Source organism: Phocoena sinus, chromosome 9 (assembly GCF_008692025.1).
Source record: "Phocoena sinus isolate mPhoSin1 chromosome 9, mPhoSin1.pri, whole genome shotgun sequence".
In the NCBI taxonomy this organism is placed as follows: domain Eukaryota; kingdom Metazoa; phylum Chordata; class Mammalia; order Artiodactyla; family Phocoenidae; genus Phocoena; species Phocoena sinus.
In genome coordinates this window covers 32826728-32846134 of record NC_045771.1, presented here as the reverse complement: position 1 = coordinate 32846134, position 19407 = coordinate 32826728, and the positions used below count along the sequence as shown (strand labels likewise).

The 19407-nt window shown below is 39.4% G+C and overlaps 1 protein-coding gene across 12 annotated transcripts in view; it reads left to right on the top strand.

Moving 5' to 3' along the window:
* The window catches only part of ST7 (suppression of tumorigenicity 7), a 261656-nt gene that overhangs the window by 200830 nt on the left and 41419 nt on the right, over positions 1 to 19407 (top strand). For all 12 annotated transcript variants that reach the window (XR_004351469.1, XR_004351468.1, XR_004351467.1 and 9 more), the window contains one exon: positions 5685 to 5799. Coding sequence is in view for 9 of the 12 variants with exons in the window: in XM_032643436.1 (XP_032499327.1) it covers positions 5685 to 5799 (115 nt within the window). In the remaining 3 variants the exon portion in view is untranslated. The remainder of the gene's footprint in view (positions 1 to 5684; positions 5800 to 19407) is intronic.

Below are 19407 nucleotides of genomic sequence, written 5' to 3'. Positions count from 1 at the left end.
ATTTATAATATTATGTTAGTTTCAAGTGTACAGCAAAGTGATTTAGTTAATACAGATACATACATATATATGTATATATATTATATATATACACATATATATTCTTTTTCAGATTCTTTTCCATTATAGGTTATTACAAGTTATTGAATATAGTACCCTGTGCTATACAGTAGGTCCTTGTTGTTTATCTGTTTCATATATAGTAGTGTGTATCTGTTAGTCCCAAACTCCTAATTTATCCCTACTCCCCCTTTTCTCCTTTGGTAACCATGAGTTTGTTTACTATGAGTCTGTTTTGTAAATAAGTTCATTTCTATCATTTTTTTTACGTTCCACATATAAGTGATATCATGTGACATTTGTCTTTCTCTGTTTGACTTACTTGACTTACTATAACCTCTAGGTCTGTCCATGTTGCTGCAAATGATATTATTTCATTCTTTTTTATGGCTGAGTAATATTCCACTACATATATACCACATCTTCTTTATTCACTCATTTGCCAACAGACACTTAAGTTGCTTGCATGTCTTGGCCATTGTAAGTAGTGCTGCTGTGAACATTGGGGTGCATGTATTTTTTTGAATTCGAGTTTTCATCTTTTCCAGATATATGCCCAGGAGTGGGATTGCTGGATCATATCAGTAACCCTATTTTTAGTTTTTGAAGGAACCTCCATACTGTTCTGCATAGTGGCTGCACCAATTTATATTCTCACCAACAGTGTAGGAGGGTTCCCTTTTCTCCACACCCTCTCCAGCATTTATTATTTGTAGACTTTTTGATGATGGCCATTCTGAGTGGTGTGAGGTGATACCTTATTGTAGTTTTGATTTGCATTTCTTTCATAATTAGCAGTGTTGAGCATTTTTTCATGTGCCTGTTGGCCATCTGTATGTCTTCTTTGGAGAAATGTCTGTTTAGGTCTTTGGCCCATTTTTTAATTGGGTTGTTTGGGTTTTTGTGATATTGAGCTATATGAGCTGTTTGTATATTTTGGAAATTAAGCCCTTGTCAGTTGCACCATTTGCAAATATTTTCTTCCATTCCATAGGTTGTCTTTTCGTTTTCTTGATGGTTTCCTTTGCTGTGCAAAAGCTTTTAAGTTTAATTAGGTCCCATTTAAAAATTTTTGCTTTTATTTCTATTCCCTTGGGAGACTGACCTAAGAAAACATCACTACAATTTATGTCAGAGGTTTTGCCTATGTCCTCTTTTAGGAGTTTTATGGTATCGTGTCTTATATTCAAGTCTTGAAGCCATTTTGAGTTCATTTTTGTACATGGTGTGAGTGTGTGTTCTAACTTCATTGATTTACATGTGGCTGTCCAGCTTTCCCAGCACCACTTGCTGAAGAGACTGTCTTTTCCCCATTGTATATTCTGGCCTCCTTTGTCAAAGATTAATTGATCGTAGGTGTGTGGGTTTATTTCTGGGCTCTCTGTTCTGTTGCATTGATCAATATGTCTGTTCTTGTGCCAGTACCATGGTATTTTGATTACTGTAGCTTTGTAGTATTGTTTGAAGTCTGGGAGGGTTATGCCTCCAGCTTTGTTCTTTGTCCTCAGGATTGCTTTGGCAATTCCGGGTCTTTTGTGATTCCATATAAATTTTAGGATTATTTGTTCTAGTTCTGTGAAGAATGTCATGGGTAATTTGATATGGATCACATTAAAGCTGTAGATTGCTTTGGGTAGTATGCCCATTTTAACAGTATGAATTCTTTCAATCCAAGAGCATGGGATAGCTTTCCATTTCTTTAAATCATCTTCAGTTTCCTTTATCAATGTTTCTTAGTTCTCAGAGAAGTCAATATTCTCAAAAACTGTTTTTCCACCCCCATTTATAGAATGTACACGTACTCCTTTTAAAAGTATTACAACCTATGGTAAATATGAAGGAAGAAATAAAAATCACTTTTAATCTCACTAACCAGAAATAACTACTAGTATACATTTTGGTATGTTTCTAACCAAGTATGTTTCTATGCATAGATACAGAAGAAAAGCTTGATCTTATTGTGTTATTTGGTTTGTATCTTACTTTTTCTAATGTAATGTCATGTGTCTGCATTTCCAAGGCATGCCATTAATAATTATTTGAGAATTTAGCTACTAATGACTGTATATCATAGTCCAATAGATGACTTTATCTTATTTTACATAAATGCCTCATAATAGATAAAGTTTTAAGTTGCTTGCATTTTTCACTACTATAAATAATGTCGTGAAAGACAATCTTGTTTGTAAATTTATATTCACATCTGCATATTTCCTTAGGATACGTCCAGCCACGTCAGTGGTTGCCTTTTAAGCAGGCTTGAGATGGACTCAAGTGTGTTTATTTGAAAAGCTGTTATGACAGTAATGTGAAGGGTGGGCTGGAAAAAGATGATCTAGAAGTAAGCAGAGGAAGATGCTATTTGAGCAATTTAGGCCAAGTGTAAGGGCATAAACTAAGTTATTGGCAGCAAGGTCAGAGAAAAGAGGAAATGATAACGATTCTTAAAGTGTTTGCTTGTTTTATGTTTATGTATTTGTTTGCATGACAGAGCTTTCTTCGAACCTGATGAAAACTACCAGCATTTTTTACATATGAATTCAGGGGTTTAGGGACCTCTAAGGTGGCTATTGTGGGTAGGGCGAAGAGGTTAGTGGGGCTTAATGGTTCTTTTCCGAAATAGGAAGTACTACAGGGTGGGGGGGGAAACAGGTTTGAAGGGTTGGCGTGGGGAGGAGAAATTTATGAGCCCAGTATTAGATGGATCTGGTAAAACTGTCAAGGAGGTAGTTTGTAAATTGATATAATGGCTTAGGAGAGAGGTCAGAGCAGGATGTGAGGATGTGAGGATGTGGGAGCCATCCCCACAAAGGTGGTGGTGGTATTGAGACCCTGGACACAGAAGTACCCTAGAGATGAGGGTGTTTATGTGAAGGGCACTTGGGGCATAACCAGGGAGACAACCTTCTCCTAAGTAGCAGGCAAGGGGGAAACTAGAGAAGGAGCTAGAAGATAAGTACGAAGAAAACCAGAAGGGAATGGTGTTGAGGAAGCCAAGAGACACAAGAGTTTCAAGGAAAAAGTCATCAAACTGTCCATTGTTGCAGAGGTCAAGCACGAAAAGGACTGGAGGGCGTCCACAGGAGCAATTTAAGTCACCTGGAAATGTGGAATGAACAGATTCAGAGGAATTGTGGGGCTGGAAGCCAGATTGTAGCTTGCAGTGAGGACTGAAGGGAGCTGCGGGAGTAGAACATTCATGGCTTTTTTCTAAGAGAGCGTGCTGTGAAGGGCTGGAGAGGGCCAGGTGCGAGCTAGAGTGAGATGGGACAGCAGAAGGTTCACTTTTTCTTCTTGTTTATATTCAAGAAGCAAAGCTAGATTTCCAAATTGTCATATGACTTCGATTACCTCTCCAACATTTGTTATTTGCCATGTTTAAAATCCTTTTATTGGTGATTATTTTTTTGGACATGGTATACTCTGTCCAAGCATCCAGCAAAAGCATTGCTGCCCAGACTCCTAGCATCTTACTTCAAGTTCTGTTTAAACAAGCCAAGACCTCCATGTTTGCTCTTAGTCTCATTGGATTTTAATTAGACCCCCCTCTCAGTTTTTAAGCTTCAGCATACTAATATTTGGAGTTGCACTTTTTAAATTATAGAATATGATTTGTGTCCTTGAAGTTTGACCTTTACCTGAAGAATTGGTTGAAAATGGTAAATGTTTAAATGTTGCAGGTTAGAGAATGTCTTGATTGTGTTGCCAAATGCTGAATGACAGAGAGATTTAATTCTAACAAGCACTAATTATAAAGGGAAAAAAAATCAAAAGGTGATGTCAGCCAGAATCAAAGTGAACCAGAACAAGAAATACTTTTATTGGTTACAGAACATCAACAATGTGTGATACAGCCTTATTCACTTACTTTACTAGCAATGAAAATACTGCAGGCTGTCTCTAGGGGGTTCAGACAGGCTTATTGAAGACATAATCATTTTGATAGGTGTTATTCGTTGGTAATATGATGCTTTGGAGTGGCAGAAAATTACTCATTTTTAGAGATATGCTAAATGTTCTCTTGGCTTTAAAAAAACAAAACAATATGGCAAAGATTTTATAACTTGGAAGAAGTGGATAGTCAATGCAATGTATCCACTGGTTTCTTGCTTAACAGTAAATTAGCCTATTCTTGAGTATTATTTCTCTCAGCACAATTGCTTTAAATATTTTGAAATCAAAAAAAGAGGTATCGGGGCTTCCCTGGTGGTGCAGTGGTTGAGAGTCCGCCTGCTGATGCAGGGGACACGGGTTCGTACCCCGCTCTGGGAAGATCCCACATGCTGTGGAGCGGCTGGGCCCGTGAGCCATGGCCGCTGAGCCTGCGCGTCCGGAGCCTGTGCTCCGCAACAGGAGAGGCCACAACAGTGAGAGGCCTGCATACCGCAAAAAAAAAAAAAAAAAAAAAAAAAAAAAAAGAGGTATCACTTTTTTAGAGGTCATTGTGTTATAATAGAAAACAGTTATCCATTTAGGAGATTAAATAGAGGTTATATACGTATACATCAATACATACATACACACACACATATATATAAATAGGCATGTGTGTGCGTGTGTGTCTTTGCTTTATAAAGACCCTGGTTATCTTTTTCTTAAGGTGAGATTTATTTTTCTTGAAGGTAAGATTTTACTCTGAAGTTCTTGGTCCTGTCTTCTTTCTCTTTGTTTTCCAGTGAAATTCATTATTATATCTTTTAACTCTCTTTGGACCTCTCTTCCTCCCCATGCTGTCGAGAACCTGAGGCCGTTCCTTTAATCATTCTTTCACCATTCTAGCCAGTTCTCTTCTTGACTTCTCATTGGATCTAATTCAGTCTTCCCAGGCTCAACCTCATCATTTGACATCTTTGCCACTGTACCTGGGCTGCTGAGCTCTGTTAGCTGAAACTTGACAGCAGTGCCAATTATAACCTCTGCAAATCCATGGTCTGTTAGGGCCCCAAGACGGCCTCTGCAATCCTCGATTGTTCTACACTTTGACCGCTGTCTTCCTATTTCCTCCCTGCCACCTGTTCCCTCAGTCTCAGAAAATAATCTTGACTTCTGTTTTATTGAGACCACCAGGCAGGAACTCCTGAACATCCTCTTCTTTTACTAACATTCCCTGTCTCACTACCTACAAATTTTCTCAACACATATCACCTTCTAGTTATTTTCCTACTTTTTCTCCTTAACTTGGTCACCAGGCTGCTCAGAAGAGTAGTGCCTTTTGTTTCCCCTTCTACCCTCTGGCTTCCATCCAAAACTGCTAACTGTTAACACCTATGAGATGGTTTTCAACCTTCACTTGATTTGACCTTTAAGGCATTTTAACATTATTCAGTACTACCTCTAAACATGTTCCTCAGTGTTCATAAAAACTCCTCACTTTTGGAATTTCTCCCACCTTACTTTCTCACAAATTCAAAGTTGCCATTTTTCCAAAATAGCAGGAAAAAATTTAAGCATTTATTGCTTCACAACATAATAATTGATATGAATGCTTATCATTCAGTATTAATTATACTTCTAAAAATTACATTATACTTTTAAATATAGTGTATGAATATAACTCAGTATTAGTTATACTTTAAAAAGATAAGAAACATATATTAATTATTCCTTGGTTTCTTCTTTCCTAGTTAATGAAGGAGTTCCCTCTCCTGAGCATGTTCAACATCCATGAAAACCTTTTAGAAGCCCTTCTGGAACTACAAGCATATGCTGATGTTCAGGCAGTCTTAGCAAAGTATGATGGTAAGTCCTTGGGTACTTTTATCTACTTGAGTATTCCTCTCTTCTAGGTGTATTTCAATGATTAGATCAGAAGGATCATTTTTATAGCACGGCACTTTGATGACTATCCTCTTAGAGAATTTCCACCTGATTTCCGTGGTCAGGAATCACTCAGAACCTCTGCACGTAGCATGTACCTTGCTGGAACAGCACTGACTGTTTGAGCTCCTGCTGTGACCCCTGATCGGCTGACTGTGACCACTACCTGTTGGTTATGTTGATCCTTCAAAGCAATGGAACAGCTGGTAGCTCTTGCTACAAACCTTGTGACAGTTCAGTAATATTTGAAGATAAGATCATGGCCCTTTCATCCCAGGTCTTCTCCTCATTAGCAGAATAACCCCCATTTCTTCATGAGAGGCTTTGCCATTCTGGTTCCTCACCCATGAGCACAGAATAACATTTTGCCTCTTCTTAATAAACCAGAAAAAGTAAGCTGACATCTCCTAGATATTTGAAAACTCTTCCGCTCATATTGCCATTGTCTGTGAATTTACTATTTGATTAATTGTACAAAAATTTTCTACATAATTACCTGCCATGACTTAGCTTCTGGAATCTCTGCAGAATTTCATACTATTCTGCCATATTTTATTAACTGTCTCCTGAAAATAAATATATTTGCTTTTAAAATGGATATTAGGGAGTGATTACTTATGATCATTGTTTACTTTATACAATATTTTTTCTTAAGTAAGCACCTTTAGTGCATTTAAAGAATTATTCAGGGGGACTTCCCTGGTGGCACAGTGGTTAAGAATCCCCCTGCCAATGCGGGGGACACAGGTTTGAACCCTGGTCTGGGAAGATCCCACATGCTGCGGAGTCACTAAGCCCGTGCGCCACAACTACTGAGCCTGTGCCCTAAAGACTGCGAGCCACAACTACTGAAGCCCACGCGCCTAGAGCCCGTGCTCCGCAACAAGAGAAGCCACGGCAACGAGAAGTCCGCACACCGCAACAAAGAGTAGCCCCTGCTCGCCTCAACTAGAGAAAGCACGCGCACAGCAGCGAAGACCCAACACGGCCAAAAATAATAAATAAATAAAATTAATTTATAAAAATAAAAAAATAATTATTCAGGTCAAAATAGTCATCAAACATATAGGGCAAACTATACTATTTGAGTCTTGTTTTTGACCTACAGTTCTTCATAAGGAATCTCTGAAATAGGTTAGAGTTGTTACCCCTGCAGTTGGAGGAACTGAGGCATCACGAGACTGTTTTTGTTTTATTTTATTGTTAATTCTTGCTCAAACTGATGGAAACTAAAACCCGTCCACCAGTGATGGCATCACTTGGCCTGTGCAAACATGAGCACCCTGTGTAACAAGATATACGCTACCTAATATGGAACTGATTTTAGAAAGAGACAAAAGTATTTGTGGCACACTTTATAGTAAACAAAATAAAGACTGTTTGGCCTTCATGTCAGCTCACTTTTGTTCTCTGTTTATATGTGGAATCTCTGTTGGGATGACCTTGGGAGTCTAAGCCAGGAAACTACCTTAGAGGCAAAATGCTCATACATTACAGGCCTTTTAGTACCAGCAGAACCCAGCACATGGGTTCAAGTGGCCATGCACTTTTCCACATGCTGCCCCGTAGCCATCAGTGTCATGGCAAGGTTCCAGTGTTCTCATCCCCAGCGCCGACCTGCCCTCAGCCTGATACATCAAGGCTTAAGAAAAGATTTAACCAACAGAGCCTTTGGGATCTCAAATCTCCTAAGGCTCCTTTCATGAAGATTTTGGCTCATTACAGAAATCATCAGCTTGTGTTACGAGACTGAGCGTAAAATAAAGAAATGAACTCATTTGGAGCTTTCTGTTGTCTCTCTCTATCCCTTTGCACAGCCTCTGTTCCACAACAACCAAAAGCTGATTTATTAGATTCTGATAACATATGTCCACATTATTCGTTACAAGAGCTTGTCCCACCCTCCACTAAAACTTGGCTCTCACTTTGCAAAATTCCTTTGTTGCAAATGGACAAACTCACCATACCAAGGCCCTTGTGTTGAGCTTTGTTTATGTTTGTACCTGGCAACAGAGATGATGTTCTTATTCATTATTCATGGAAAAAGAGCCTCATTAGTGGCAGGACACATACTGTTGCTGAGATACCTCGTTAGGGGTTTTAAGTTCAGCAGTTGTCAATAGACTGCAGATGACCTAACCCCAGCTGAATTCTGGAGGGTGTTTTGGTACAGACTTGGCTTAGGCCAGTGTCATTTACAGTAGAACTATAATGAAGTGGCTGCTGAAGTTACTGTTGCTTGAGGAGTGAGCTGCAACCACACAAGACTATTAAACGCATGCCTCTTCTTCCTCACCCCGTACCATAAAATGGGCTCTTTCAAGTTCATCCCTGCTGCTTTTTCTGGAGACCCAAAGGACCTTGACCCAGTTCTGGTCCCATTTTCTGCCCCTGTGTTAGAAAGTGGGTGCTTCAGAGGGCTTGGAGTGCAGACAGCAATGGGGGTGCCCTGTTCTTCACCCTGGTTCAGATGTCATCATCCTAATCCATGAGATGCTGGAGACAGCACTTTGAATCCCAGCCTCACCATCCCTCGCCATCGAGCCACACCCAAAGCAGCAGGATTATATGTTATCTTTGCAAATTGGAATGCTCTGGTTTGGTAGCTGTTTCTTGGATGTTTTATGGGTACAGCCATCCTTCTTTATTACATTTGCTAGGTAGCTGAATTTTTTTAAGTAGTATGTTGAGAGGTGACACAATGGGATTAGTGCTGCTTTTCTGACCTTTGCAAAAAGGATTTAGAAATACGGTAAAGCATGGGGGAAAAAAACACAACATGTTCTGAGGAAAGGAGGAAGGCAACCTGTATTCCCTTTGCCTCATTCTTATTCTTCTTCACTTTTTTATTTGCTTTGACTTTTAAAAGTGACATTTACAAAGTCCTTTTACAGTGGAGCCCTTTGGCAACCCTGCATTCTTAGTAGGATTACCAGGTAACTGATCACGCCTCCTTGTAAACTGCAGTCTAATTTTGATTTTTTTCCCTTGAGATAACTTCTGATCTTATATTATTCTAGCCATTAGTCTGAAATGCTGTCTTGCCAGCCTCAGGAGTTTCCATGCTCTTCTAGTTTCAATTTGTTAAACAACATTATGGGTGGGCAGTTTTTATCCAGGTGATTGGTGTTGGTTTTGGAGTGTCCTTCACACAATAACTAAAAAAACAGCTAGCATTGAGTTCTTATAATGTGTCAGGGTCAGACATGGTTCTAAGCTCTATGTGGATGGACTCATTTATTCTCACCACAAACATATGAGGCAGATACTATTATTAGCCCCATTTTACAGCTGTGGTTACTGGTACAGAGAAGAGTTAAGTAATTTGCTGAAGTGAAGAGCCTAAGATGTCAAGTAAAGCCCTGGAGATGTTACGTTATGAGAGCAGAGATAAACTGAGAACAGTCTTTGTTCAATAAGATGTGAATTATATGAGGAAAGGAAAGCCAGGATAAAAGCTGAGGTGGTCTGACCCCTGGCCCGTGCTCTTAACCATCATCATACTTCCACTGGTCTCTGCTGTTGGCAGTATTTTTTATTGTTTTTATTAACACTGTTCTTGTTGTTATTATCAGCTACAGTTTGTTGAGAACCTACCACGTGCCAAGCACATTGCACACACTACCTATAACCCTTACAGTGTCTTTGCAAGGAGGTAGTTATTCCATTTTAGCAGATGCAGAAACTGAGGCTTGTGAATTTAAGTAACTTTCAAGACCACATTCCTTGAAAACTGTAGAACTGAGATGCAAATTCAGGTTTAGCTGGCTTTAAAAGCCCATGTGTTTTTCATAAATGTAAGCCTTGCTGAAGTGACTTTCACTCCCTCTCTCACTCCTCTTACAAAGGCATGAATTAGGCGGGCTGGAGCCGTGGTGCAGAATTTCAATAATGCCAAATTGTCTTTTAAGATTCTTTTAAAATCGTTCCTTAAGAATTGGGCATATCGATATTTGCTTATCTTTCTGAAACCATCTTCAAAATATGTCTTTCTATCTTCAACATGTACCTGATTTCTTTAGTCACAAAGGGGATTTGATGTATGATGTCCATTTAATTGGAGATTTATCTTTTTTTTTTCAGTCATACATTAGCTATAAAGACAGAAATGTTTTTTAAGATCATTAAGCCATCAGAACCTTCTTTTCAAAGCCATTGAGAAAGTTGTTGCAAGCTTTGGAGTGCCTTTCAAAGAAGTTTATAGGCCACCTAGGTTGAAAGCTTAAGTCTCAAAGATTAGGGTGGGAATGGGGAAAAGAATTCATGCGTTTCTTATTCATTATCATTTGCCCATTTCAATTTTAGAAGAATCTCACAGAGCAAGTGAATAGGAATGTGAGTGCTAATTTTGTGAGCATTTCCTTTGGGAGTGTCTAGTTCTGTCTCTAGTTAGTGATCCCTGAGGATGCCAAAGGCAGTCCTGTTGGTGGGGAAGACCTGCTGAGATCAAGTCCCAGCTCTGCCTTTCACTGGCTGAGTGAACTTCAGCAAATCACTTAACCTTCTAAGCTTCCATTTCTTTCTCTGGAAATGGAATCGAGGCTTAGAAAGCCTAAGTAACTTGCCCAGGATCACGCAGCCGGGAATTTGTTGTGAGGATTAAAGCGGTTAATCCATGGTAAATGTTTAGAACAGTGTGGGCCATACAGTAAGAATTCAGTAACTATTAACCATTATAAAGCGCTAAAGTGACCACTCCTGAACTTCACCTCTGTTCTCAATCCATTTTGTTCAAATGGAAAACCATACATAAAATGTCAGTTAAAATGAGAGCATAAAAGCCCAGTCTTTTGCCCCCCTCAAAATTGTTATGGCCTGTTATTAAAATTAATTTTAGATCTCATAGGACATATGTGTAGATATTTGGTAAGAATGGAAATGCTTAGTTTTATCTATAAACAACTCTAACATTTGGAAAGCTGAAAAAGGAAAAATGCCCAACATTTTCACTCCTGATCAAAAGACAAATTGTTTCAGCCTTGGGGCAATTTGTACCAATAGAAATACAAATCCAAGCTCTTTTCGATATTTACTCCATTAGGTCATTTAGTGATTGCCCTAAATTTGGGGGCAGGAATTTCCCTGTGAGGGACAGCTGGTCTTTTTTATAGTCACGAATACTATATAAATGCAACAACTATATCAAGACCATTTTTACTGGTGCCATCAAGCCCATCCTAAATTAGCATTATTATCTACCATCTGGCAATGTGCAAAGGGTATACTTTCAAGAACAAGACATGTTTGTAACATTGGGGGAAATACTTTCATCTCAGTAGATTGAAAACAGAAATTCTAAAGAAAGCATGAGGGAATCACTCTATGTTGAGACTATTCAGAGAATAAGCTTTTTGCTAATCATTGGTTTGCAGAGTCAGCATGTAGTTATAAGTAAAAATTTTGTACACTTTGTTCATTGCCCAGGGCCTTATAACTAGTACAAGTTACTCAACTATCATCTCCATTCCTCTGAAATGGTCACTGGATACCCTGTCTTTTGGTTAGGCTGTTTTCCATTTATGTTTGTGGAATAAGAGGGATTTGAGACGCCAGAAGGATCAGTGAATAAAATCTCTATTGACGGGACTTCCCTGGTGGCACAGTGGTTAAGACTCCACGCTCCCAGTGCAGGGGGCCCGGGTTCGATCCCTGGTCAGGGAACTAGATCCCGCATGCATGCCACAACCAAGCGTTCACATGCCACAACTAAGGAGCCCTCGAGCCGCAACTAAGACCTGGCACAACCAAATAAAATAAATAAATATTAAAAAAAAAAAATCTGTATTGAAGCGGTCAGCGTCAGGCTGTCCAGACCTCCAAAATGGTGCTTTTCGGTCAAGTGTATGTATAGATGTGAGTTCTGATGCCATAGGCACAGGCAGCTTCTGACACATATCCACTACAAAAGGAGGCTGCATTCAAGAAAGAGGGTTGGAAGTGTCATCAGTCCCTAATGACAGACTCGAAGCCTAGTCCAGCTCCCTTCCCTGGCCTGGCTCTTATGGAAAAGATCAAGGATACCCGGCAAATGCTGAAGAGAATCCTTGTGTAAAAGATAGGCAGGTAATCCCGTTGCTGCTTCAAAGAAGAAAATAATTATCAGCACTGACACCATGGGCTATGGCTTCAGGCTGGTAAGCGCGAGTGACTGAGAAGTGATGGCCCTGTATAGCTTTGCAGTGGGTGCCCTGCTGACTTGGAAACTAAGAGTTAGATCCATCAAGAGGACTAGGCCTTTGACGTTACAAAGGGCATGTATATACTATACATGAAATGAGTGGGAGTTCTGATAACAGAGGCTATTTCAGTGAAGACTGTGTACGTGAAAAACTTCTACAGTCTCTGATGATGGAAGACATTTTATGAATGCATACATCTGTGATTCGCAGAGTTGGCACATGAACAAACCCTCTAAATTTATGCTGGCTTTAGTAATCCTTACTGCCCAGTTAGCATAATTTACCAAGGTAACATCCCTCCTTAGCTGGCCATCACCATCACATAAACTGCCATATTTGGCTCCAGGGCACCAGCCACAGAAGGGCCTCCTGACACAGACCTTTTGGGGTAATCCAATTCCAAAGTTGCAAACAAGATCTGTTGTTTGGCTTTGTAGCATGATAGTTGAATCCGTGTTGCCTGCCTCTCCCCCTCCTCCAGGTTACCAAGATCATGTAGTATTTCCCCATCCCAGGTGGCACATCATTTTGAGGTTCTAGTATATCAGTCCTTTCTATTTCTTCAGTGGAGTTTTCACCTTTGGTTGAAAGGGGACCTTAGATTGACTTTTTGAAGGTGGGACAGAAAGACTTCATACTGTCTGGAACCCCCCCAAAAAAATCTAAGGACAGAATTTTACATACCTGTTGTTTTCATTGCATCATATCATGAACAGGAGTAAACTGAGAAATTTTCTTGAAGACAGTCACATGGAGGACAGCATCACATAATGGTACAGTAATAAGACATTACAGTCCACAAACAGGAAGGAGAAGTGGGCTGCATTTTCATTCGTTTGTTTTTCAATTTTGTTTGTTTGGTTAGTCAGTTCGTGGCTCTAAAAGCGTCTGTCAAGGCTACACAAACTTCAAGTATATCAATTTGCTGGGCAACCAAGAAAAGTGATGCTTGATACTATGTAATCTTAAATGGTTATAAGAGTAATTAGGTTAATTTTTTCAAATTAATTCAGCAAGGATCTATCAAACCTTTATGTTGAAGATACTAACTTTTAGGTGCTTCCACATTCAGAGATGAATATGATTTACTCTGTGTCGCCAAGAAGCTTTCGGTCTATTGAAGAAAGATGTTAAAAACAAAAAACAACGCATGGTGAGTCGAGGTGGGATGAATCCGTGCTCAGTGAATCAGTTTGAAACATGCTGGGGGAAGTACAGAGAAAGAAACTCTTTGAGAGCAAGCCCTGTGTCCTCTTCCTCTTGGACACTTATGTACTACAGTAGGTGTTCAGAGCATCCATGGTGAACGAACAGCTTGTTAGATGGAGATGCACTATGACGTAGTGTCCTTACTTGTGAGGTGCTTTGGGACTTATCTGCTGGTTGCCACCCTTGAAAACATTCTTTTAGAAGTAGAGATGTAAAATTGACCCTCAGTTGACTAATCTCATGCACAGGGAAAGTAATGGTCCTTTTAAAATTACATCTTGATTGTTATTATTATTGCAGATGAACAAAAGGAAATAAGGCGAAAAGATTATCCCTGGAAAAATTCTGTCCTATCTAAAGTTTTGCCCCATGGGTTTTCTGAGACACATCAAATTGACAGTTTTACTCATAATTACATAAATTTGTCCTAAGATTATTTCATTGAATTGCAGGTTTGATCTTATGAGCCATTTAGGACTTTTGAAAACTTAACAGTCATCCTCCCTGAGATGACTTTTTTTTTTTTTTTCAGCAGCATCATTCTCGTAAAGGGTCCCTGGGAGCCAGAAGATGTGTGGTTTGCCTTCCTTGTTTCTGGACAAAAATTCTACTTTTCTTCAACCTTGTTTCAGCTTTTACTCTTGCCTTCTTCCTGCCCTACTTTTTCATTCCACTGCCTTTTCAAATAGACATCTAGATTTAGAGCACAGTCCAATGTCATGCCTTCTACCGGAATGCTGTAAGCAAAGATAGAGGAAGTATACGTGTTGAGAAATAACAAGTTTATGACTCCCTCTTAAAGCACCCATCAACACTGATCACTTTTGGCTCCCAGAAGCTAAATTAGAAGTAAATGTTTGCATGTTGAAGGAAGGTAATATCAAGTGATTTGATATGTTAGTACATTACCTTAGGATTTTATTCAGCAAACACTGACCACCAACTATGTTTCAAACATTGCTTTGTGTTGTGGGTACAAAGTGATGAAGAAACACAGCTTTTACCCCTAAAGCACACCACGTAAGTAGGAGAGGGAAATAAGAGAATGGACAATCGCTGTAAAGTGTAAAGACTGATAGAGTTTAACCCAAGATGGAAGGGACACCTCATCCAGGGTAATGAGGGAAGCCACTCCAGTGGAGGTGGGATCTGTGCTGAGCCAGACAGCGCAGGTGCTGGAGGCAAAGAGAATATGTCCAGAGGTTCAGGGCAGTTTTGACACAGCTTGTGAGGAGAACTCTTTCCCACAGAGCAGAGGGAAGACAGAGGCTGTAGCAAAGGGCTGAACTTGCACTGGGTGAGTTAAGCAGGGGCCAGGCCTCAAAAAGCTTTGGATCTAGTTTGGATTTTGTTCTGGAGACCATGGAGAGACTTGGAGGCAATGTCAGCAGAGGAGGGGCTTCAGCCTGCCCCCAGAGTGAGGGGAGTGGCACAGTGGATTCACACTCTACCCTTTTTTGACTTGAGGTGGTTGAGAGATGAATGCTGGGAAAGCCCTAAGATGTGAAGGAGTAGAATGCCGCTGGAGAGGACAGGGGAGGTGATTTCAGACTCTGCGAAGAAACAGAATTCTATCCTTCGGGGAAACATATGCAGGGTTTTCCAACCAACAAGTATAAAAGAGTTTTTAGAGTTTGGCTTTTCTTCTTTATACAACAAATGGGAATCCCAGTGCAGAAACTTTTTTTTATTTCCTGGGTGATCGAAACTTTCTATTTTAAACTATAGCTACTTCATTTCATTTGCTCTCCTGGGATCTCTTTCTTAACTATGTAGACCCAGTATAAGCCTTAGATAATCTGTCTTTCGGGGGCATGTAACTAAGATGTTATCGAGAGCCTGCCAGTATTCATGTAACCCACCAACACCTGCCTACTTCTGCTGAGTCATAACAACGACATGAGGAGGGAAAACATAGTGGAATGTGGGGAACAGGTGGAAGGTCCACCTAGTCTTCAGAGGTGGTGAATTTGGAGCAGGCGATGTGAAGGCCTGCACCTGTCAATCTACGAGTCTCATTTGCTAAAAGCAAAGCTTCTGACAAGGTCTTGTCTTACACTTTAATTACAACCAAAGTAGACAAAGCCTGAGAGTGGTTAATACCTTGGATTTAATTCTTACCAAAAAGGAAGCACCTTAAAGGAGAGCATGTTATCGTATAGCTTATAATAACAACAACTAGAAGTCGCACCCTTTTTTTAATTCAAACGAAAGATAAATATAAACCCATAAATGGAGATTCAATAAATACTTTGTGCGGACACTATGTGGCATAGGAGATACAGAGATTTTTAAAGTGGAAATTGGTTCACGAAGGATGAGAGATTCTAAAAGATGAGATTATAGTTATTCCCGCTGGGAAAAAAATGTAAAATTAAACACAAATGATTAAAGTTTATGAAAATATCAGAATGACAAATAGCTAAATAAGTATATACAAGTGAGGTAGAAACCTGTCAGCAGGTGTTCTGGGTGGCTAAAGTTCAGAGGAGGCAAAAGTCTCAAGACTTTATTTGTGAAGCCATTTTCCAAGGAAAATGATAAAGTATGAGAGAATGATGATAAGGAAAATAAAAGCAAGTACCACATTGGCAGTATGGGATGGTGACAAAGACACGCTATTGCAAGACCATCTCTGTCACTAATTAGTTAGGCAGCTCTTAAGTATATCATTTAGCTTCCCTGGGCCTGTATTTTTTATCTGTAAAATGAAAGATTTTTGAGGGCTGACCTACACAGTCATGTGCTGTTGTCCAATTCTTTGATTATCTTGTAGTACTACTATCTGGATAAGAAAGTAATGTGTTAATAAGTTAATAAGAATATACAGCTATTCACTCCTATTTTCTATTTCCCCTCAATACTTTTGATTTTTTTTTTTAAGAATTTCAACAAATAAATCAATCCCAGCAAAATTCTAGAGGAGAGAAATATGTGGTTTATGAACACTTAGGAAAGAGGTGATTGAAGATCCAGCATGGATTTACTGAGGAAGTTGTGTGACATAAAAACAGATGAGATAGTACATGTGAAAATATTTGTAGTCTATACAATAATATTTAAATGTTTCTTATTAAGGCCATTTTTCTTTATATTTCTGAATTAGAGAAATGCCATGGGAGTATTTGTATCTTTATTTAAATAAAACATTTGATAAATTTTTTTAACATCTTTATTGGAGTATAATTGCTTTACAATGGTGTGTTAGTCTCTGCCTTATAGCAAAGTGAATTTTGATAATGTTTTTAATGCTGTCTTTTCAGGTAACGTGGAGCAATGTGGTCATGATGCCTATTACACCATTAATAAATGGTATAATTTAATGGTATAATACCTATCATAACTATTAATAAATGGTTGCACATAGATCATTGCAGACCATTGCAAATTTAGGGTGATCTCTAGAATACCATTTTTGGATTCTCTCCTTGGTATTGCTATGGTCAGTATGTTTTTAAATCAGACCTTGTCAACAGCATAGCACAGTTAAAAAGCGTGTGTTCTGGGGGAAGCTCATTATTTGTTCTAAGTGTGTGATGTCGGCATATTTCTTAACTGTTCTATGCCTCACTTTCCCCATCTATAAAACAGGGCTAGCAGTGGGTCCTATCTCATAGGGTTGCCCTGAGGATTAATGTGTGTAAGTGATTAACAACAGTGCCTGGCACTTAATAAGCCCTTGATAAATGTCAGCAGTAATTTTGATGATGATAATAATCATATGGGGAGGAAGGTGTACTTACGAGGTATATGGAGCAAAGCTGTGAGTGGTAGGTTGAGTTACAACAATGACTAATAGCCTGGACTAATATGCTGAAACCATTAATAGTTAATGGTTTAGATTTTATTTTTTTAGAAGTTTATTTATTTTATTTTTGGCTGCATTGGGTCTTTGTTGCTGCACGTGGCGTGGGCTTTCTGTAGTTGCAGCATGCGTTGGCTTCTCTTGTCGCGGAGCACGGGCTCTAGGTGCACGGGCTTCAGTAGTTGTGGCACGTGGGCTCAGTAGTTGCGGCTTGCAGGCTCTAGAGCGCAGGCTCGGTAGCTGTGGCTTGCAGGCTCTAGAGCGCAGGCTCAGTAGTTGTGGTGCACAGGCTTAGTTGCTCCGCGGCATGTGGGATCTTCCCGGACCAGGGGTCGTGTCCCCTGCATTGGCAGGTGGATTCTTAACCACTGTGCCATCAGAGAAGTCCTAGATTTTATCTTAAGATTTAAAATTTAATGGAGTCAAATGTGAAATCCTGCTCTTAGGTTCAAAAATTCTCATGGCTGAAGTAAAAGAGAAAAGACCTGGCTTTGGCTGAAATTGGTTTGAATAGAATCAGAGGGGTTTGTTGACCACACGACCGTAGGAACAAACCGCTCCAGGTGCTCAGCTTCAGGGCCAGCCCAGCTAGTACTCAGAGAATGCTCGTGGCCAGGGCTGCTCAGACTGCACGTTTCCCCTGAGTTCTGTACTGTCGGGTTTCAGGGATTCAGATGATTATTTCCACTTCTAATTCTCATATTTTGAAATCACCCATGGCTCCGTAACAAAAATAAGTGAGAAGCTCTGAAGACTGTGTCAGTTGAGGGGCTAGAAGTATTTATTCTGGAAAAGATTAGGTTTAGAGGAGATAATTTAACCATCTTAGTATTTGAAAGGCCAACCTGAAACATAATCGGATTCTGTTTATTAAACTAGGAAGTAATTTTTAGATAAGGATGCATAGAGAGAATGGAGGGGCCGGAATGATGAAAGGCAAGTAAGAGAAGGCAGCTTCAGGTGACACAGGATTGTAGGTTTGGCTTTTTTTTTTTTTTCGTCTTTTTTATTGTGGTATAAATTACATATTGTAACATGCACAAATCTTAAATGTAGACTGGGATGACTTTTCACCTATGTATATACCTCTGTGATCACCGCCCAGAATCATGGAACTTTCCATCATCTCAGAAAATTGCCCCTCTAACCCAGAAATCATCCTTTTTCTGACCTCTCTCGCCGTATATTAGCTTTGCAAACTTCATACAACCACTATGGAGCACTGTCTACCAGTTTAAACATTCATCTACCTTCTGACTCAATTCCATTTCCAGTTACATATCCAAGAAAAAATGAGGGTTTTTTTTTTAAAACCAAACAGTACACAAGAATAGTCACAACAGCTTTCTTCATAGTAGTCCAAAACTGGAGAACAATCCAAGTAGCCATTAGCAAGAGAATAAACATATTGTATATCCACACAATGAAATACGACTTGGCAATAAAAAGGAACGAAGTACTGATACACGCTACAACATGGATGAACCTCAGAAACATCATTTGGAGAGAGAGAACCCAGACACAAAAGTACACATGCTATGATTCCAGTTGTATGAAATTCAAGATTGTAGATTTTAAGGAAAGACTTTCACAACAATTTGATTTTGTACACCTAAGATGCTTGGAGAAAGTTCTTCTTTCATAAAAGGATCTGTATGAAACACAAGATGGAAAGAAATGGAAGGAAAATTAAACTAACGCCAACAGTTCAGCTTTGCCGAAGTGAGAAACATTTATTCAGCATTCCTTGTTTCTACAATGAGTGTGTGATGTCTCATTTACTTTGATTTCCTCCTTGGATTCTAATTCTTAAGGGAACTTTCTGGCAATAACGGTAGCTACACACCACTTTCAAAAGACAGAAAAGCACTGCACAGTTAGAGTCTGCTCATACAAAATTGGACTTAGAACGATTTTGAGTTTCTTCCTCAAAATAAAATTTCTGAATAAATTACAAGCAATATTGGAAAGCAGCTTATTTGTTGTTATTTCCTGCTTAAAACTTCTGATACTACCATTTTCATCAGTACGGTTAGTCACCCTGTTCCCCTTACCATTTTATCCATTTGCCTGGTGGCAAAAGCATAAAATCATAGTAGGCAAACAAGTCTATGGAGATAGAGAACAGATTAGTGGTCACTGGGAACAGGTATGGGTGGGGAGGGTACAAATAAAGGGGTAGCGTGAGAAAGTTCCTTTGGAAAAGTTGTGTATTTTGATGGTAGTGGTGGTTACATGAATCTAGCCTTGGGATAAAATTGCATAGAACCACACACACAGGAATGCATGTAAAAACTGGTGAAAACTGAATAAGGTCTGTAATTGACTTAATAGTAC